This window comes from Terrapene carolina, unplaced genomic scaffold, assembly GCF_002925995.2.
Source record: "Terrapene carolina triunguis isolate 2854851 unplaced genomic scaffold, T_m_triunguis-2.0 Scaffold742, whole genome shotgun sequence".
Classification (NCBI taxonomy): domain Eukaryota; kingdom Metazoa; phylum Chordata; order Testudines; family Emydidae; genus Terrapene; species Terrapene triunguis.
The window spans coordinates 197980-220790 of NW_020665093.1; the positions used below are offsets into that span (position 1 = coordinate 197980).

Consider the following 22811-nt stretch of genomic DNA (forward strand, 5'->3'; position numbering starts at 1 on the left):
AGTGCTGGTGGGACATCCCCTGTGTCGGAGAGTGGTGCCTCACCGATGGAGACTGTTCGAAAAGTCCCAGGGCAGGTTTACCCCTTGAATGGGACACCTCGCTAGCCAGCATGGGGGGCAACACAAGGGACAATATGTCCTTAGCAGCCTGAAAGGCCTCTGGTGTGGATTGCACCGCCAGGTGCCACGTGCCTCTGCTGCTTCCTGGGCAGATATTGAAGGGGGCTCGACAGCTCAACGGGTGTTGGAGCCTGGCCACTATCCGGAGGGGAGGAGCTGCCCCATGTGGGTCTTTGCTCTCCTCTGGCTCTCTCCTTCTCTTTACGGGACATAGGATAATGCCCTCTTCCGGCCTTTCTTTGCTTTTTAGCCGGTACCAGGGATGGGGATCGGCACCAGTCAGAGGCCAGTGCCAGCAGCGTGCAGAGCACCGATGCCTCGGTGCTTGGAGCAGAGTCTGATCTAGCCAGCTCTGAGGCCGGTGTGAGGGCCAACTCCACAAGGAACGCTCTAAGTTGAATACCCCGCTCCTTTATGGTTTGTGGCTTGAAACTTTTACAAATGCGAGACTTATTGGTCACATGGGTCTCCCTCAAACACTTCAGACAGCTTTGATAGGGATCACTGACTGGCATATGTTTTTTGCAGCGTCACAAGGCTTGAAGCCCAGGGATTGGGGCATGCCCCATCCCTAGGCTAAGTCCCATAGGGGACTAAATATTTCTAACTTATGCACTAAGGGAACTAATAAACTATACAAAACTTTCTAAGAACGACATACAGAGAATCACAACTAGACAGTTGAGAAGGAAAGGTTGCCAAGGCAAGGAGACATTCCAGCACCATCACTGGCAGTAAGAAGGAACTAAGGGAGGGAAGAGCCGGCGGAAAAACTTCCAGCACCGATGCACGTGGCAAGCACATACACCTATAATGCAATGGACATGAGCAAGCACTCAAAGAAGAATGGACATGCTCCTGGCATGAAACTCTGCTTATTGCACTGGCTGCCACCTCCAGCATTAACTCCAGTTTCAAAGTTGTCACCCCAGAGAGTGTATTACAGCAATTAAATAGAGGTGACAAAAATATGCCTTTGTCACTCAGATTATTAGATCACAAATAAAAAGTTTGGGTGGCTTTTAAGCAGTTTTTTTATTAACCTCAATCTTCAATGCACCTTTTGATTAAACTTTCCAAAAACATCACCTTCTGGCAGAGATTAAGCTTAGGAAAGTTCAAAGGATCTTTTCACAAAGTTTGAAGAAAGTAGAAAGGATGTTTGAATGCGACTATGTGTGCAACCTCCATTAAACATGTAAGTGATAGTAAACACTATAAAACATACATTTAATAATTTGATTTGGAGACGCAAAACAGGGCAACTAAGGTGTCTCTCACTGCAAGATAGAAGCCTCCTGCACAGGTCACTTCAAGGGAGGAGAAGAGAAGTATACGTTGACTCTCAGTTCTACTCTATTTACAACATAAAAGGAGGAACAATTCAGAGCCAAGACAACATTGTATTTTTAGAAGTAATCTTGATGGAACATAGCTCTTCCTATGTGCTTGTCCCTGAGGACTTTGCTATACTTAAAACAGCTGCTGGTAAGAGGCAGAACACAGTCTAGACAGGTACACTCAAAAAAGGCACCTCAGCAATATTAAATTTGTGACTTGGATTTTTTTTTATTATGGACTCAATACACATTGACTTGGCTAACATTACAGAGTGAATCTTGCATTTAGGACAGATAAGTGCCATATAATCCATTATGGAATAGAAGTTCAATGTAAAACATTTAGCAACACTGATTTTTGTCAGACACTATGCTGTGGAAACCTATGGTTAGAGCTGGTCGGAAATTTGACAATGTTTTTTCACTGGGAAATGCCAATTCATCAAAACAGTTCATTGCTATTCTGGGTTTTGAGGTCTCAATCTTTCCTTTTCCACTTGGCATAAATAAATATTCATTAGAGCAGGGACTTGAACCCGATTCTCCCACTTGCCAAGTGGGAGCCATAATCACTGAGCTAGAGAGTCAGTGTCACTTTCTCTGGCCCAATGTTTATTCAAAGTGGAAAAGCTCCAACAGGAGAGAGATCAACCACATTCCAAAATAGCCAACTGCCTGGTGGGTTGGGAACTCATCTGGGATGTGGGAGACCCAGGTCAAAATCCTTGCTGTGCCTGATTTGGAGCAGAAACTTGAACCCAGGTCTTCCCCTGCTCACATGAATGCACTAACAACCGGGTTGTTCTAGGGTGTGGCTGGCCTCTCATTTATCAAAAGATCTCAGCTTCGTCTCAATGCTAACTCATGAAAATAGTTAAGGGATGGGAAAATCGTTTCATGCCCACCTCTACTTGTGGTATTAGACTGTGCTGAAAATCTTATGAGAGAGAGATTTACAGGCTTCCTAAATAAATTATAATTATGAGTAAACAATAAAAAACAGATTTTTTTTTTAAAAGTCAGTCCATTAGGGAAACTTCTTCATAATACCATAAAATGTTTTAACTGCTTTACAAATTCAGTGTTTAAGTCATCTGTGAATTAATAACTTCTAGAGAGTAGTAGATCAGCCTACCCTGTGTGCTGTTACACTGCTGAGACAGCGGACTTTACAAAAAATATCTTTGTTCCCTTTCAACATTTTATGGTCACTTTTTGCTCTAGATTTTATGAGCAAATTTTTATACCAGCACATTTTAAAATACAAACAAAATTCCCCAACAAGTCTTTAATGCAATTTCATGAGCATTTCTTGATTGAGCTACTTGTCCTCTTGAGTTCAAAACCCAAGCCCCCAAGTATGAGAAACTGAAGTTTCCAATATTGCATATACCCCAAACAAGACTGAGCCAGTTCACTTTAAGTTTGAATTTATTGACATCAGGTTCCCTAAGCAACCATCCCAACTAATTCAGAAGATCTGAGAGCAGGAGGAAACAATAAATGTACACAAAATGCACAGCTTGCATGGCCAAAAATGTTACATTTTCAAATGAATCTTGAGACACTTTTTTTTTTTTTTTTTTTTTTAAGAACAGCAAAGAATGGAATGTATGAATGTTGACAGTTTAAACATTTTATCCAGAAACACACTATCGCACGGCTACCAAGTTTAACCCATACTTGAATTTGAAAATATACATAATCTTAATTAGATTACATTAAAATCTAATTTCAAAAAGTGTACAGTAAAAACAACCTAAGGGAATTCCGATGCAAGTTAACCATGAGTGAAAATTCTTTGTTTTAACTGCCAACATTAAATTCTGTCTGTTTTACTGATTACAAGTTCTAAATGTGTCAAATTCATATACAGCACCAAATGACTTATTACTAGGCCAAACCCACCTCTGTTTCCTTTTAAGAACTAGCCAAGAGGGTGACATTGAATTTTCAGCATCTGCAATTCTGTGTAGCAGTAGCAACATCTGAAAGACAGTTGATTGGCCGTAAACTATCGACTTTTGTTCTTTCTGGAATTTCCCTGTAGTGAAAAATAAACAATGCACAGAAGAACATAATTCATATGAAAATAACTTGTATGAACCACAAACAGGAACAAATCTGATGCCTATACAGAGAAAACATTACAAAAGAAAATGCAGCATAGGAGAAAAAAGTCATTAAATTTCCAAGTAAGAAAGAAGAAAAGAAAGCTTCTGTATTTAAAATCTTGTGTCTACTCTATAAATTCCCATTACACTTGTTATAACTGAGGGAAGAAAGGATTACAGCTTTCATAGTCATCAAAACCACAAATATTTTATTCTAATTAAAATCTAGAAGAAAGGCACTGAAATTGTGTCCACATTCTCAGGATTACACCATCATTCAAATGCTGTGAAGGCAAGTGAGATTTTATCAGTAAATGGTACTTGTTTCTAATAAAACCCTTACAGGATAATTGCCCAAAGGAATAAATACTGGGAATTATTTTGTATCAATTTTTCTTAAGAAAACAGTGACCTTATCCTATTTTAGCTTGTTTTAAACAGGATATTTACAGCACAGTCTGGCGAAGAGTTCTAAATTTATCATTTTCCATTAACAGGATGTCAGTAATTCAAAAATGCATGTCTATTTGCAGGAGTTCATCGTTTAATTGTTTTAAGCAGAACTGGTTAAATGTTGGCAGTGTTTGATGCTTTGTTATTTCTTGCTGTTTTGACTTGGAAACAAAACCCTCCCCAAATCTGCAACTTTCACTTTGTCATGCTTCCATATTTAAAAGGGCCTCATTTTAAGTGAAATTGTGAAGTTACTGCTTGAGTACCTAAGGTTATGGGGGGAGAAGGAGGGTTTTCTTTACTTTTCAAATGTTTCAGACATTGTTATTTTAATAAGCAACTTACACCATTTGTGCAGTGACTATTTTCCAGAGGGATTTTTTAACATTATAATATGGCACAAATAGTCTCCACCACAGGAGAGACAACCAAAAGGGCATCCTTGCGCTTCGGTATTATGAGGGTATTATGATTTCAGATCCTGATAAAGTAACATTGTTAAAGGGACACTATTGTTACAATCAGGGCCAGCTCCAGGGTTTTTGCCCCCCCCAAGCAGCAACAAAAAACAAAACAAAACAAAAAAAAGCCACAATTGCGATCAACTCTACCGCTGCCGCTTCAGTCTTCAGCGGCAATTCGGCGGCAGGTCCTTCGCTCTGAGAGGGACCCGCCGCCGAATTGCCACCGAAGAGCCGGACGTGCCGCCCCTCTCCGTTGGCCGCCCCAAGCACCTGCTTGCTGGGCTGGTGCCTAGAGCCAGCCCTGGTTACAATTTATATTTAAAACAGATTTACCTGTATTAATAGTGAGATCTTAGATAAATTAAAATAGCTTAAGTCCATTTTAGATCTGTTTTGTACTTTTTGCTCAGCAGACTAGTTAATTTTATTTTTGTTTTAGATTGAAACTAATTAAAATTTCACTTTCTAGTATTTAGACTACAGACCGGTCAGCCTCACCTCAGTCCCTGGAAAAATCATGGAGCAGGTCCTCAAGGAATCCATTTTGAAGCACTTGGCGGAGAGGAAGGTAATCAGAAACAGTCTACATGGATTCACCAAGGGCAAGTCATGCCTGACCAACCTGATTGCCTCCTATGATAATTGGCTCTGTGAATATGGGGAAAGCAGTGGACATGATATACCTTGACTTTAGCAAAGCTTTTGATAAGTCTCCCACAGTATTCTTGCCAGCAAGTTAAAGTAGTATGGATTGGATGAATGGACTATAAGGTGGATCGAAAGTTGGCTAGCTCATCGGGCTCTATGGGCAGTGATCAATGGCTCGATGTCTACTTGCCAGCCAGTATCATGAGGAGTACCCCAGGGGTCGGTCCTAGGGCCAGTTTTGTTCAACATCTTCATTAATGATCTGGATGATAGGACGAATTGTACCCTCAGCAAGTTCGCAGATGACACTAAGATGGGGGGAAGAGGTAGATATGTTGGAGGGTAAGGATAGGGTCCAGAGTGACCTAGACAAATTGGAGGATTGGGCCAAAAGAAATCTGATGAGGTTCAACAAGGACAAATGCAGAGTCCTGCACTTAGGATGGAAGAATCCCATGCACTGCTACAGGCTGTGGACCGACTGGCTAAGCAGCAGTTCTGCAGAAAAGGACCTGGGGATTACAGTGGACGAGAAGCTGGATATGAGTCAACATTGTGCCCTTGTTGCCAAGATGGCTAACGGCATATTGGGTTGCATTAGTAGGAGCATTGCCAGCAGATCGAGGGAACTGATTATTCCCCTCTATTCGGCACTGGTGAGGCCACATCTGGAGTACTGTGTCCAGTTTTGGGCCCCACACTACAGAAAGTATGTGGACAAATTGGAGAGAGTCCAGCGGAGGGCAACAAAAATTATTAGGGGGCTGAGGCACATGACTTACGAGGAGAGGCTGAGGGAACTGGGTTTACTTAGTCTGCAGAAGAGAAGAGTGAGGGGGTATTTGATAGCAGCCTTCAACTACTTGAAGGGGGGTTCCAAGGAGGATGGAGCTAGGCTGTTCTCAGTGGTGGCAGATGACAGAACAAGAAGCAATGGTCTCAAGTTGCAGTGGGAGATGTCTAAGATGGATATTAGGGAAAACTATTTCACTAGGGGGGTGGTGAAGCACTGGAATGGGTTACCTAGGGAGGTGGTGGAATCTCCATCCTTAGAGGTTTTTAAGGCCTGACTTGACAAAGCCCTGGTTGGGATGATTTAGTTGGGGTTGGTCCTGCTTTGAGCAGGGGGTTGGACTAGATGACCTCCTGAGGTCTCTTCCAACCCTAATCTTCTATGATTCTATGTGTGAAAACGAGAAACAAGAGCAGCTAACTTTTCAACTGGATCATTGGGATGAGAGAAAGAATAGCAGCTTTGAATACAATATATTGTAACTATGAAGGAGTGACCATAAATAATATCCATTAATGAATGCTTACAGTGTGACTCTCTTATCTCCTCCACCTTCCTGATCATCCTTCCATGTGCATTTTTAACAGTATGTTTTATTTTAAGGTAGCTGAAAAATGGTACTTATAAGAGTAAGAAGTCCCCTTTTAAAGCCTAATCTGGTGTGGGGAGGATGTAATAAGCTCTCTACAGTTAAGAGTGCAGGGAAAGACATAGTTTATGACCACCAGTCATTTTCAGATTCCAAGTTAGGTCCTAAAACTCTCATTCACTTGGATTAGTAGGGATAGGGCTTCAGATTTTCATGCCAACAAAAACGAGCTAGTAACTTCACACTACTTGCTAACCCAGGCTACAGACCATGCGCAAAGTAAATACAACACTTGGTAACCTACCTTACTCATTTTTAGTGTATCAATTTCTTCCCTTTGTTTAGATAAGGTTTCATTCATGCTGCACAGATGGTCACTCATCATACTTAGCTGATCTTCATAGCTTCTTTTGGTGGTTGTCAACTCATCCTAAGGAGTGAATGAACAGTAGCTTTCAGCTTTGCCTAATATTACAGTAGCACATTGTTCATGCAGACATGCAAGTTGTCCAACAAAGCTGCTAGGTTGACCAAACGTGTGCACTTAAGCAATTTCATTATGGAGAAAAGCAACTATGCAAAAATTTAAATGAAAAAAAGTCTCGGTAGTTTTCTTATATATCTTTAAAACTTCATCCCCCCGTCTCCCCCACTATCACCTCCCAAAACTTATTTTATTACACTATTTTATAGATCATCATCTAACTAAGGGTTTAACAACATGGGACAAAAATCACTGAGGCTAAAACCCAGTTTTCAGCCCAGATGCAATTGTTTTTATTTATTAAGTTCTGTTTAACATTCAGGACTATGTGTTGAAAAATAAGTGTTCCAGCCAGTATGCTTTTTTTAAAAAAAAGAAAAGAAAACAATTTGTTATATAATTTTGGATGAATAGTTTGAGAGAGGTTTTTTGGCGAGATATATGGATCTTTACAGATATGTACTGAGGGTGCACTGTTTTAGAAGGAATTCAATTTTATAATTATGCCTGTTTGCCACCAGAGAAATTGTCAAATTTCATCATACAAGAACTTCACAATGAAAAGAGTTCAGAAAAACACTACATAAATCCTGGTCTTAAACTCAAATAGGTGATCCAAAACCTCAATTAAGAACATGGGTAGATAGAACTGGGCCCAAAAGGACAGTACTATTAAATATCTGTATATACAAAGTCTTCAGTGTGGTATCTGAATACTTAAGAAAAATAACAGCTAAAGATTAAGGGCTGCAGGATCAGATCCTTTCTCATGCTTAGTATGCTCACTGACTTCAAGGGAACTATTTGTATGGGAGTCTGGGCTGCACAATCATGTCACATCATTAATACCTTGAAATCATACAGGGATTCATTAAGTCACTGGAGAATTTGTGGATAATTTCGATCATGCTGGTCTTGTTTATGAAGGTTAGGCATAGTACTAGCAATTTAAAAAAGTTTTGCATCAGAAGTCAAGTACTTTAAGAGCTACTAATAAAAGTCTACCATTGTAATCATTACTCCAAGGGATAGCAAAATGGCAGTCCACTAGCCATAACTCAAAGAACACTAAATGGGCAGCTAGTTGACAATATCACCATATTGTTCTCCTTTTATGTGTGATGTGATCTTCAAGCAGTAGTGACTGCACTAAGTCAAACAGAATTTTATTTAAAAATCTTATCTTGTTGCAGTGAATGCCAAAGATCAATGTAAGGCTGTTTCAGATGTACATCATCAGTTTGACATCAATCTGAAATACATGAAATATTTTTATATTTCAGATGTGATAGCAGAGGCATATAAAGTGACATTATTCAAAAAGCTAAAGGAAGGTATTTTTTCATGGGTGTCACTATCATAAAACTTGTGCAAAGTCACCTTTGCAAGTTTGAGAAAATAAAATGTGCATTACCTATAGAACAAGGTGCATTTAAAAAAAAATTTAGGCCATAGCAATACGACTTTAGGAATGTCAATATTAGGACTGGGAACAAGGTGGCAAGAAGTATTTCCTAGGGTAACCACAAATGTCTGAGTAGAAGAATAGACTCTCTAACTCAGCAATTTCCAGTATTGTCATCATTAACTGAAAGCCTCATAACAGCCACGCTGTGCTTATTAGTAGTTTAAATCAGTTGCTCTCAATCTTTCCAAACTACTGAACCCCTTTCAGAAGTCTGAGTTGTCTTGTGGATCCCCAAGTTACACCCCACTTAAAAACTACTTGCTTACAAAAATCAGACAAAAATACAAAAAAGCGTCACAGAACACATTGAAAAATTGCTTACTTTCTCATTTTTTAATATGTAATTACAAAATAAATAAATTGGAATATAAATAGTGTACTTACAGCTCAGTGTATAGCATATAGAGCAATATAAACAAGTCATTGTCTGTATGAAATGTTAGTTTGTACTGACTTTGCTAGTGATTTTTATGTAGCATGTTGTAAAACTAGGTAAATATCTAGATGAGATGATATAGTTCTTGGAAGACCTCTGCGTACCCTCAGGGGTACGCATGCTCCTGGTTGAGAACCACTGTTTTAAGTGATGGCTATTTACTGTGCCCTCAGTACAAATTCAATGGATGTAAAGAATTAAAATGTTTCATAGATAATTAATTTATCTTTAATACTTGTATTGAAAAGCAGGCCACCTGGTTACATTGTTCAATGCAAAGGCCTCACATTGCACTCCTGAATAGGTCCTGTCCATCTGAGTCATGAGTATGTGCTTCCTGTGTCTGGCAACCCTAACAAACTGTCACCCTCTTTCATGGTTCTGTATTACTACATGGACTCAATCTCAAAGCTGCTTTTTAGTAAGGTTGTGAGTTTACTGATGAAGTATCTAAAAAGGAAATTACGGGATTCATTTTACATTCCACATCTCAATTAAGAAGCCTCCCACCTTACCCAATGATAAAGAGGACTATGATGATGTGAAGGAGAGATTACATGAGATGGTTCAAAACCGAAGGAATACTATACTCTGGCAACTATAACTCATATGGAAAAATAGCTTCCTTCCTCTAAAACTTTTCCAAGCCAAAAATGTTGCTTTGTTTAAAAAGTGAAGAATCATCTGCTCATTAGAGTTAGCACTGGTTTGAACTAACTGAATATAGAGGGGGGTCAGAAAGTTAAACCTCTCTAAGTTCCTGAGTACTTATGTATTTACAATTTTCTCTTTTCTCATTCTCTTAATTATCTTGGAGCATAAGCTTTCATGGGTGAATACCCACTTCATCAAGCGCATGATGAAGTGGGTATTCACCCATGAAAGCTTATGCTCCAATACATCTGTTAGTCTTAAAGGTGCCACAGGACTCTCTGTTGCTTTTTACAGATCCAGACTAACACGGCTACCCCTCTGATACTTAATTATCCTGGCTCAGTTCTCTGGATTTTAAGTGCAAATGGTGCGCTGTGCATTTTTGCAGAGCAGTTTTTCAAGGAACTAAAACTGACATGTCCACAATTTGATAACCACAGTTAAAAATTACTTATTTTATTAAGTTGCCATGTGGTTTTTATTATAAAGCACCATCAGCCTTCCAGGGGGAAAAAAAAAAGCAGAGGCTGAAATAGTCTTAAAAATCCCAGCTGCTAGGGAGGATGCCCTAATGTACATTTATGATTCTGGGTTTTACTGGGAAAGTGAATATGTAAGTACGTCTCAGTCTCTCTGCTAGCTAAGTTCTTGTATGAAGTGAAGTTGACTTTTCTATTTTAAAGTGCTCATTGAGCAAGAACCTTGTCAATTTCTCCTCTTCAGTCAGCCTATTAAAATGAAGTGTGGCAAGAGGAGAGAAGGGACATTAGATGCATATACATTATAATGTTTTGCACTCAGCTAAGCGGCTGGGATTTAATCATAGTTTTGGAAGAAAAAAACAAACAGGGATAATAAAGGGTAAAAGGGACAATACTTTCACAAGATATATGTTTACATCAAAATGGTATCTCCGTTACTGTAAGTATTTTCTCAATTTTTTAAAATAAGACATATCCCATTTAATACTCAATCTTCGATAATTTTAAACATGTGCATTAGTGGGTTTGGTCTGCAATTCTACTCACACGCCATGACAGTTTTCAGACTTAGCATGGGATGTACACTGGGTTTTGTGTTTTTCCACCCACAACTATCCCATGTAGTGTGTCCATCAAATTGCTTAGCTAACATTTCACTTGCCTGTAATCTACTGATGCTTTGACTAGCTAATTTCATCTCCTCCACTAGTGATTCCTTAGACTTCTCAGCTAATGATAATCTTTTGGCAAGCGCTCGGCACTATCAACAAACAAACAAAAAATCAGTTAGTGCCAGTATTGTACATAGCAAATTATTTGAAGCAGAGTTTTTTTTTTTTTTTAATCTGAATGTTTGGGCCTTTCAAAATGCAAAGTTTTTGGTTTACAGAAAGTGTGTTACAGAAATAAGCTTTTATACAGAACTTCACAAGCTAAACAGTGATTTAACATTATAAAACACTAAACTTTCAGGATTTATTTTATAGAAGAGCACCTTACATTTTAGACACTACTGCTAGAAAATAATATCTGCGATCAGAAGGATATATTCATTTTGTTTAAAGAAAATATAAAACAAATGAGATCTCAAGATGCCAGGCACATGCACATATTGCTTAAATGTCAGTGCGGAAGGATGGTTCTTTCACATTATCTCATTATCTGCCATACCAATAACAGTTGTGTACATTAAAGCTGACAAAGCAAATCTAACCAAATATGGGGCATGTTCTGCATGTGTTTCTGGCAAAATTGCTCATCCTACTGAGGAGCATTTATCAGATTCTAAAATTCAACACAACAAATACTTGAAAACAGTTCTCAGCTTGCAAAGAAGTCAAGCAAGCCAAATTGTACAACATTCTCCAATTTCTAGGTGAGAGGTTAGTTCTAGTACTTCATTATCAAATTGCTAAATTCTTTGAAATTACTGTAGTTTGTCACATTAAGCCAGGGCAGTGGAACAGCATGGGGGCTAGCACCCCTGCAATAGAAATATTGTGTTAACTCATATATGCCAAGGAGGAGGGTGTGTCAAAGCAGGAACCAGAGGGACTAAAACTGTGGGGCCCAGGATTGGGCTGGGGAGCAGCTGCTGCAGTGCAGGGATTGGGTTGGGGAGTGGGACACAGAGGGGCTGGATGAGGCCCAGGTAGGAACCTCCTTCCCAGCCTGCAGCCAGCTTCTCTCCCCTCCTGCCCAAGTCTCAGTATCTCCCCCTACCCCACCCTGCATTAAGCCAAGGACCTACATTCAATTCTATATAGTTTGGTAGCTAAAGCCAGCAATAAAATAGGTGTATAAGAATAACCCACTTAAACCCAATGTGCTTTCTTATTACCAAATGCAACTGATTAACGAGGGAGGTTGAATATTCAATTATTCAAAATTAAGAAATTGATGCAACACACAGCAAGTACAGCCTTTTATGAATACTACCCCAAAACCAAGGAATAAACTGCAGGAACAAATTATCGGATAGATTGTCCATGGTGTTTTGGTAGGAGCCTGTTGTTCATAACATTGATCTATAGAAAGTTCAGAAAGGAGTTACTGTTTTCAGTACAGGAGATTGACTGGATGCTCACCTCAGCATGAAAATGTACTGACTTGCTGTCAGCCAGCTGTAGAAGAGACGTAAGTTCTACTATCCTTGCCATATAGTGATTTTTTATCAAGTCTTCACGGGACTTAGCCTCTGGAGCCTGAAGAGTGAGAGCTCATGTGATCAAACAATTAAAAAGACTTTATCTTTACGAGAACTAAAGCCATAACCTAGGTCTTTATACAGGAAAAAGATTTTTTTTTTTTTTTAAGTGGCAAGTTGTCCAAATGGGATGGACTATAGCATGTAAAATTTTATTGAGCTTGGCACTTCTTAGAGCAGACACATTTATAAAATAAAAGCAATCTTATCAAATATTGTGCAACACTACTAACTTGAGTCTTCTGAAAAACAATGATAAAACTCAAGGTTATATTTTATGTAGAGACTTGAGTAAGTAGTAGAATATAAAACAGTCACAATTTACATTAAAGGATTTCTGGTGAGGATACAAATCCTTGAGAACGACCTACTGTCCCCTTCTCACGACACAATTGTTACCTTGGATTCTCCAGCAAAGACGGAATTCTCAAAGATGGCCAGAACATTAGCAGCCCATGGACATTAGGGGCCACACTTCAAAACTGCATGTGCATTTTCAGAAGATTGATTAAAGAAATCTGACTTTAAATTTTTGCAGAAATGCCACACTTTTCTGTAGACGACAATGAATTACCAACTTGGGGCAACTTTCATAATACATTTGCACCCTCTTAAATTTAAGTTTTGAGGTTCACACAAGACAGACTTTTATTTTAAAGAATTCTTATACAGCTAAGTCACATGGCTTAACATGTCTTTTATAAAGAAGTACTCAGTGCACTTAAACCCCATCTCATCTTCCAACAGCTTTTAGAATAACCTTACCATTCATGTCAACAGAACTGCTCTCTGCAGGATCACAGAGAGGGGAAAACATAGCATCTTAGCCCAATGTTCATGCTGTGATAAGAAATGCTAACTTTACTTCTTTAGTACCACTAAAACATAACATTTGGTGTGACTGCCAGTCATGTTTTATTTATTCTAATCACCTGTTTAAATAAAGAATAATATATTTTTAGGGCACTTAAAATGCATACTAGAATAGTAAGGAAGAGGTTATCCAGGCAAATTCCCCATAAGTTGGAACTGAAAGACAAAGGAGATAGGAAAGGGAAGGAGTTAGGAAAGGCCTATAAATATGTGTATTTTGCTGCTTCAACCCTCCTTTGATTATTAATCAATCTGAGGTTTGGAATCCAGCTCATGTCACTGAAGTACAAATACAGAGCTACACTTTCTAAAGCTACAGAGAACTTGATAATTTAAGAGCGCGCAGCTCTTAAATCTTGTTAAATTCCTTATCTGAACACGTCTGTTGAAAAAAATATATGAACCAGTACTATAAGCTATTGTCAGAGTTAGATTAAATTGGAGAATGAAGTATGGATTATCACCAATAGGTAAGGCTGCGAGACTGTCACAGAGGTCACGGATTCCGTGACTTTCTGGGAACTCCGTGACTTCTGCAGCCTGCTGCTGTGCCTGACCGCAGGGCCGCCTGAGCAGCTCGGGCCCGCCCCAGTAACAGCAGTGGTCCCGGGCTGCCGTCCCCCACCACCAGCGTGAATTTTTGTTTATTGTCTGTGACTTTTTAGTAAAAATACCCATCACTAAATCTTAGCCTTACCAATAGGAAATGATGAGTTTCAGATATTCTTAGGGAAAAGTTATTGTGCAAGAATTCATTCTTACCACATTGTACTAAATTACTCCAGAGGTCTCCAAGTAACTGACAGAGTAACTTAGTCATGCACAAGTTTTAGCACTTTCTGAATTATAGTATAAATCTTTATTACATATAACGATATGTATCAAATAGTCATAAAGTACCTCTTTGTTGTCAGTGGTCATGGTCAACATTCCAATCTAGAACAAGGGAGAAAATAAACTCAGAACTGTAAAACAAGACTCCACTCCAACAGGTCACTTTGACACCTACTTATAACGAAAAGCAATAAGGTGATTAAATTTTTTAAATTAAAAATCTCAGACAGTTACAAGTTATGAGGCTTTGCTCATACATGAGCTATTAGTGAGGGTGCAACACTAAACTGTAACTTTTTAATAAGTAAAATTTTCTAATTAAATTAGACCAGAGTACTAGAGGCACAGTGTTTACTAATATTTCACAGTGAGAATTTACAGATAGTTACAGTATCTAGGATACTTAAGGATTTTTCCCTTTCAGTATAGATAAAGGCTAAACCAAATACTTATGGAAACCTTGTGCAAAGTTATGAAGCTAGCTACTGACTAGCCAAGGAACTAATGATTTTTTTTTAAATTTTCCTTTACACAGACCAAGGATCATGCAAAGAATGATCCCACCTAACATTAGCCAATACTACTAGTCAGACTGATTATAGTATTTATTGCAAGAAATAGACAAATTAAGTTCCACTGTACTAAGATACTTCCTTAGCACCTTCTTTTGATGCCAATGAAGTCCATCTTGAATTTCTTAGAACTCCTATTAAAATCTTTTTCTCTGTGATCTCTCTCATTCAAACAAACTGCCAATGCAATTTGTTGTATGCAGTGTAGTTGTAACTGTGTCGGAACCAGGATATTAGAGAGACAAGGTGGATGAAGTAACATCTTTTATTGGACCAACATCTCGTTTCATAATTACTTCACCTTGGAAGTAGTTTCTCTTCTTCCTAGTCACTAAGTACTCCATATACAACTATTTTTAAACAAACGTTAAACCAGGTTTTCCTCTGCAGCGCACAAAGTTCTAGGTTTCCTTTTTCACTTCAGTCTGCTTCTGTGTTGTATCCATGATTGAGTCTGTCCACAACTGTAAAGTGGAAATTTCTTAAACATACTGCCACAGTTTGGACAGATGTATTTTGCTGTTAACAAGGCTGACACGCTGGATGAGACTGCTGTGGTAGGGTAGGTGGTAAAAATGAAATAAAGTACATTGATGAATATTTTCCAACCAACTATCCATTATCAATTATTTCAATTATCAGCTACTGTTTCCTAGTGATCAGAGTTAAACATTACAAATTATATTTCTAAACTGTTCCCCTTTGCTCACTGAGAGTATGTCTACACTATGAAATGAGGTCGAATTTATAGAAGCTGGTTTTATAGAAATCGGTTTTATACAGTCGATTGTGTGTGTTCCCACATAAAATGCTCCAAGTGCATTAAGTCGGCGGATCGCGTCCACAGTACCGAGGCTAGCATCGACTTCCGGAGCGTTGCACTGTGGGTAGCTATCCCACAGTTCCCGCAGTCTCCGCCGCCCATTGGAATTCTGGATTGAGATCCCAATGCCTGATGATGCAAAAACAGTGTCGCGGGAGGTTCTGGGTACATGTCGTCAGGCCCCTCCCCCTCCGTCAGAGCAACGGCAGACAATCGATTCGCACCTTTTTACCTGGGTTATCTGTGCAGACAACATACCATGGCAAGCATGGAGCCCGCTCAGCTCAGCTCACCGTCACCATATGTCATCTGGGTGCCGGCAGACGTGGTACTGCATTGCTACACAGCAGCAGCTAATTGCCTTTTGGCAGTAGACGGTGCAGTATGACTGGTAGCCATCATCGGCTATCTGGGTACTGGCAGACGTGGGGCTGCATTGCTATACAGCAGCAGCTCCTTGCCTTTTGGCAGTAGATGATGTATTACGATTGATATCTGTCATTGTCATATTCCTCAGTGAGTTCGATCAGAGGCACCTGGGCAGACATGTTTTGTCTCCTGGAGACTCAGTCCTGCCGGCAGTCCTATTGAACCGTCTTGACGATGATGGCTAGCAGTCGTAGTACAGCATCTTCTGCCAAGCACCCAGAAGATGCCGATGGCTATCAGTCATGCTGCACCGTCTGCTGCCAGCTTAAGATGTAAAAAATAGATGGACCAGATTTGTTCTGTATTCATTTGCTTCCCTCTCCCTTCGTGAAATCAACGGCCTGCTAAACCCAGGGTTTTGAGTTCAATCTTTGGGGGGGCCATTCTGTGTGACAGTTGTTTGTGTTTCTCCCTGATGCATAGCCATCTTTGTTGATTTTAATTCCCTGTACCTGTAAGCCATGTCATCACTCGCCCCTCCCTCCATCCGTCAGACAATAGTTTCGCGCCTTTTTTCAGCCCAGACGCCATTGCACTGGGATCATGGAGCCTGCTCAGATCACTGCGGTAATTATGAGCACTATGAACACCACGCACATTGTCCTGGAGTATATGCAGAGCCAGAACGTGCCAAAGCAAAACCAGGCGAGGAGGCGATTGCAGCGCGGCGACGAGAGTGATGAGGAAATTGACATGGACATAGACCTCTCACAAAGTACAGGCCCCAGCAATGTGCAAATCATGGTGTTACTGGGGCAGGTTCATGCCGTGGAACGCCGATTCTGGGCCCCGGAAACAAGCACAGACTGGTGGGACTGCATCGTGTTGCAGGTGTGGGATGATTCCCAGTGGCTGCGAAACTTTCGCATGCGTAAGGGCACTTTCATGGAACTTTGTGACTTGCTTTCCCCTGCCCTGAAGCACCAGAATACCAGGATGAGAGCAGCCCTCACAGTTGAGAAGCAAGTGGCGATAGCCCTGTGGAAGCTTGCAACGCCAGACAGCTACCAGTCAGTCAGGAATCAATTTGGAGTGGGCAAATCTACTGTGGGGGCTGCTGTGATCCAAGTAGCCAGCGCAATCAAAGACCTGCTGATATCAAGGGTAGTGACTCTGGGAAACGTGCAGGTCATAGTGGATGGCTTTGCTGCAATGGGATTCCCAAACTGTGGTGGGGCGATAGACGGAACCCATATCCCTATCTTGTCACCGGAGCACCAAGCCACCGAGTACATAAACCGCAAGAGGTACTTTTCAATGCTGCTGCAAGCCCTGGTGGATCACAAGGGATGTTTCACTAACATCAACGTGGGATGGCCAGGAAAGGTACATGATGCTCGCGTCTTCAGGAACTCTGGTCTGTTTCAAAAGCTGGAGGAAGGGACTTTCTTCCCAGACCAGAAAATAACCGTTGGGGATGTTGAAATGCCTATCGTTATCCTTGGGGACCCAGCCTACCCCTTAATGCCATGGCTCATGAAGCCGTACACAGGCAGCCTGGACAGTAGTCAGGACCTGTTCAACTATAGGCTGAGCAAGTGCCGAATGGTGGTGGAATGTGCATTTGGACGTTTAAAAGCGCGCTGGTGCAGTTTACTGACTCGGATAGACCTCAGCGAAGCCAATATTCCAATTGTTATTGCTGCTTGCTGTGCGCTCCACAATATCTGTGAGAGTAAGGGGGAGACATTTATGGCGGGGTGGGAGGTTGAGGCAAATTTCCTGGCCGCTGATTACGCGCAGCCAGACACCAGGGCGGTTAGAAGAGTACAGCAGGGCGCGGTGCGCATCAGAGAAGCTTTGAAAATGAGTTTTGTGACTGGCCAGGCTACGGTGTGAAACTTCTGTTTGTTTCTCCTTGATGAACCCTCCGACCCCCCCACCCGGTTCACTCTACTTCCCTGTAAACTAACCACCCTCCCTTCCCCCCTTCGAGCACCGCTTGCAGAGGCAATAAAGTCATTGTTATTTCACATTCATGCATTCTTTATTAATTCATCACACAACTAGGGGGATAACTGCCAAGGTAGCCCAGGAGGGGTGGGGGAGGGGGGAAGGAAAAGGACACACTGCAGTTTAAAACTTTAACACTTATTGAAGGCTAGCCTTCTGATGCTCGGACAATCATCTGGGGTGGAGTGACTGGGTGGCCGGAGGCCCCCCCACCGCGTTCTTGGGCGTCTGGGTGAGGAGGCTATGGAACTTGGGGAGGATGGCTGTTGGTTACACAGGGGCTCTGCTCCTGCTGCCTTTCCTGCAGCTCAACCATACGCTGGAGCATATCAGTTTGATGCTCCAGCAGCCGGAGCATATCAGTTTGATGCTCCAGCAGCCGGAGCATATCAGTTTGATGCTCCAGCAGCCGGAGCATCGACTCTTGCCTTCTGTCAGCAAGCTGATGCCACCTATCCTCTTCAGCCCGCCACTTGCTCTCTTCAGCCCGCGATTCAGCCCGCCACCTCGCCTCTCGTTCATATTGTGCTTTTTTGCACTCTGACATTGACTGCCTCCACGCATTCTGCTGTGCTCTGTCAGCGTGGGAGGACATCTGGAGCTCCGAGAACATATCATCCCGCGTCCGCCGTTTTCTCCTTCTAATCTTCACTAGCCTCTGTGAAGGAGAAACATTTGCAGCTGGTGGAGGAGAAGGGAGAGGTGGTTAAAAAAGACATTTTAGAGAACAATGGGTACACTCTTTCATGTTAAATTTTGCTGTTCACATTACACAGCACATGTGCTTTCGTTACAAGGTCGCATTTTCCCTCTTATATTGCGGGCCTGCCGGTTTGATGTGAGAGATCACTCACGCAGTGCCAGGCAACAGATTTCGGCTTGCAGGCAGCCATGGTAAGCCACAGTCTTTTGGCTTTTTTAACCTTCTTAACATGTGGGAATGGTTTCAAACAGTAGCGCCCTCATTTCCCATACCAAGCACCCGTTGGGTTGTCCATTTAAAATAGGTTTGCAATGTAAAAGGAGGGGCTGCAGTTTCCGGGTTAACATGCAGCACAAACCCAACTACCCCCACTCCACACACCCAATTCTCTGGGATGATCACTTCACCCCTCCCCCACACCGCGTGGCTAACAGCGGGGAACATTTCTGTTCAGCCGAGCAGGAACGGGCACCTCTGAATGTCCCCTTAATAAAATCACCCCATTTCAACCAGGTGACCGTGAATGATATCACTCTCCTGAGGATAACAAAGGGAGATAAGGAATGGATGTTGTCTGCATGCCAGCAAACACCGGGACCGTATGCTGCCGTGCTTTGTTATGCAAGGATTCCAGACTACATGCTACTGGCCTGGCGTGGTAAAGTGTCCTACCATGGCAGACGGGATAAGGCAGCCCTCCCCAGAAACCTTTTGCAAAGGCTTTGGGAGTACATGAAGGAGAGCTTTCTGGAGATGTCTCTGGAGGATTTCCGCTCCATCCCCATACACGTTAACAGACTTTTCCAGTAGCTGTACTAGCCGCGATTGCCAGGGCAAATTAATCATTAAACACGCTTGCTTTTAAACCATGTGTAATATTTACCGAAGGTACACTCACCAGAGGTCCCTTGTGTGCCCTCAGGGTCTGGGAGCATGCCCTGGGTGAGTTCGGGGGTTACTGGTTCCAGGTCCAGGGTGATAAACATATCCTGGCTGTTGGGGAAACTGGTTTCTCCGCTTTCTTGCTGTGAGCTATCTTCATCATCATCTTCCTCGTACCCCGAACCCGCTTCCCTGTTGCGTGATTCTCCATTGATGGAGTCAAAGCACACGGTTGGGGTAGTGGTGGCTGCACCCCCTAGCATGGCATGCAGCTCCGCGTAGAAGCGGCATGTTTGCGGCTCTGCCCCGGACCTTCCGTTTGCTTCTCTGGCTTTGTGGTAGGCTTGCCTTAGCTCCTTAATTTTCACGCGGCACTGCTGTGCGTCCCTGTTATGGCCTCTGTCCTTCATGGCCTTTGAGACTTTTTCTAATATTTTGCCATTTCGTTTACTGCTACGGAGTTCAGCTAGCACTGATTCATCTCCCCATATGGCGAGCAGATCCCGTACCTCCCGTTCTGTCCATGCTGGAGCTCTTTTGCGATCCTGGGACTCCATCATGGTTACCTGTGCTGATGAGCTCTGCATGGTCACCTGTGCTCTCCACGCTGGGCAAACAGGAAATGAAATTCAAAAGTTCGCGGGGCTTTTCCTGTCTACCTGGTCAGTGCATCTGAGTTGAGAGTGCTGTCCAGAGCGTTCACAATGAAGCACTGTGGGATAGCTCCCGGAGACCAATAACGTCGAATTCTGTCCACACTACCCCAAATCCGACCCGCAAAGGCCTATTTTAGTGCTAATCCCCTCGGAGGTGGAGTAAAGAAACCGGTTTAAAGGGCCCTTTAAGTCGAAAAAAAAAGGGCTTCGTCGTGTGGATGTGTCCAGGCTTAATTCGATTTAACACTGCTAAATTTGACCTAAACTCGTAGTGTAGACCAGGCCTGAGCTAAGTGTTCAAAAGCTGGCATGAGCACAAATCTTCATAGGCTTATTCTAGGGTGCAAATGTAATTTAGGAACATACTTTACACAGATGAGGCTGAAGGACATGGAAAATCAGTGAAATTTGGAGTCAGTTATGGAAAGGTAATGCAGAGCTTTTTCCATTTGGGCACAACACAAAGCATGCATCTGCCTAACTTTTTTTAGAGTAACTTTTAAGCCTACTTGTTTGTTCTCTTCTATTTTGCAGAGCCCTAGCATCTTGGAGGTTGTGCTCTTTTGGCTTGCCCCATAGTTCTGTCCCAACAAAGCTGCACCAGGCCTCCACGTCAGAGTCTAGAGGATGTTCCTAATTGTTACTTTCTGCTTTTAAACATCTTCTTTAACCCAGGCTAGCCCAGCTATGTAGGAAAGGCTCACAGAAATGTTCCCAGAAGCTACAGGCCAAACAAAACTGTGCCTGGAATATATACACATTTACTTATTTTGACATGTGATGTTGACAACGTGTGTTTTAAAGGTCATCAAGTTTTAACTTTGAACCTCAAACTCTGTTATTAAATAATTATTTTCCATCCCATCATGACACCCCTCAATTTCCCACTGTGAAAATTTAAATTGATAAAAATTAAGAAGTTAAAAAAAACCAAAACCCTGATTTTACAAATATTAAAAAAAACCCTGAATTCTGCCAAACCTACTTATCACACATGCTTTATGGGTCTTCATCTTCAAGTAATATATCAGTAAAATGGTAGGGCGTCCCCAGGAAGCAGCATGCAGCCACTTTGCCCAACAGCTGTGGAAAATGGGAAATGGCTACTGCATTCTGGGCTCCTGCGGCTAAACAAGCTAGTCCAAGATTAACATATGGCTTCTTTGGATGAGGGAAGAAGAAGCTGAGACACTGAAAAGAAGGAGAGTGCACATTGCTTGTATCCAAAAGACAAAACGGAGAGGGTCGAAAGGAAGAGTGACCAGCTAATAAAAGTTAGAATAAATATTTAATGTTATACGTGGATATGCGCCACAGGTTGGTTTTACGATTGAGGAGAAGGAGGAATTCCACATCAAGCTGGACCAAATAAGTGAAATACCACAAGCTGAGTACTTGATTATCGGAGCAGATCTCAACAGACATGGGGGAGAACATAGTGAAGGGTATGACAACTGTCACAGAGGACGAGGCTTTGGAACCACAAACGAAGCTGGTGAGGATACCTTAGATTTAGCCAGAATCCATGGCCTGATTGTCAAGAGAGAGGGAGACTTAATTACATACAAAAGCGGTGCCAACAAGTACCAGATCAATCACTTCCTACCAGAGGAAGAAATCTTAAAAAAAAAAAAGGATTAAGTGATCAAGCTTTACAAGCTGATAAAGAAAATATCAAAAACAGTGGATGCAGAAGTTAAAGGTCAGGCATCGAAAGCCTTATACACAGGACTACTAATAAAGAAAGGGGAAAAAGGATTAGCCAAGATTAAGCAAAGGTCTTAAACATAGGACTTGGGAGCCATGAAGCAAGTCAAAAATAAAAACAGAGTACTGGTGGAAGATGGTGAAATCATTAGGAGGTGACAGCGGTTTTATGTGAAACTACTCAATGAAAAGAATACAAAAAACCTGTTGAGGGAAGTATGAGCAAGCAACAACCTCTCAATACCTATTACCAAGGTGGAGACTCAGACATCGCGACAATGAAATATGGGAAGGCAGTGGGACTGGATAGTGTATCCACTGAAGCACTTAAAGCATTCGGTCGTGAGGGAGTTGTGGTGATGAACTTTTTCAACTTAATTCTCCATACTGGAAAAATACCTGATCAGTAGAGGAAGAGCACATTGTTCCCTATCTTCAAGCCTAAGGGAAATATGCAAGAATGTAGTAATTACTGACCCACCAAGATAATGAGTCACATGATTAAATGGCTGGAAAGAATTATTGGGAGGGACTAGAGCATAAAGTGACAACCAATTTGGGTTTATGCCAGGAAGGTAAATGATGGATGCAGTGTTTGCAGCCCAAATATTGCAGGAGATATAGAGGAAGAAAAGCAAGGAATTGCACTTAATGTTTGTGGATTTAGAGCAGGGGTAGGCAACCTGCAGCATGTGAGCTGATTTTCAGTGGCACTCACACTGCCCGGGTCCTGGCCACTGGTCCGGGGATCTCTGCATTTTAATTTAATTTTAAATGAAGCTTCTTAAACATTTTAAAAACCTTATTTACTTTATATACAATAATAGTTTAGTTATATATTATAGACTTATAGAAAGAGACCACCTAAAAATGTTAAAATGTATTACTGGCACGCAAAACCTTAAATTAGAGTGAATAAATGAAGACTCGGCACACCACCTCTGAAAGGTTGCCGACTCCTGAGTTAGAGACTGCTTATGACAGAGTTCCTATATAACTGTTATGGCGTTGCCTGCATATTCTGCCAGAGATACATGTTCAGACTACACTGCTCTACAGCCAAAATGCTTCTGAAATAAACGTAGTCAAACTTTACTAATTCTGGGTCACTGAGAATGAAAATTATGC

The 22811-nt window shown here is 41.6% G+C and overlaps 1 protein-coding gene across 4 annotated transcripts in view; it reads right to left on the minus strand.

The window, feature by feature from the left end:
* Positions 1-1683: 1683 nt before the first annotated feature.
* The window catches only part of PPP1R21 (protein phosphatase 1 regulatory subunit 21), a 94699-nt gene continuing 73571 nt past the window's right edge, over positions 1684-22811 (minus strand). For all 4 annotated transcript variants that reach the window (XM_024224481.3, XM_024224479.2, XM_024224478.2 and 1 more), the window contains 5 exons: positions 14025-14060; positions 12133-12249; positions 10707-10805; positions 6826-6951; positions 1684-3504 (listed from right to left, as the gene is read on the minus strand). In XM_024224481.3, coding sequence (XP_024080249.1) covers positions 3475-3504; positions 6826-6951; positions 10707-10805; positions 12133-12249; positions 14025-14060 — 408 coding nt within the window. In that variant the 3' untranslated portion in view covers positions 1684-3474. The remainder of the gene's footprint in view (positions 3505-6825; positions 6952-10706; positions 10806-12132; positions 12250-14024; positions 14061-22811) is intronic.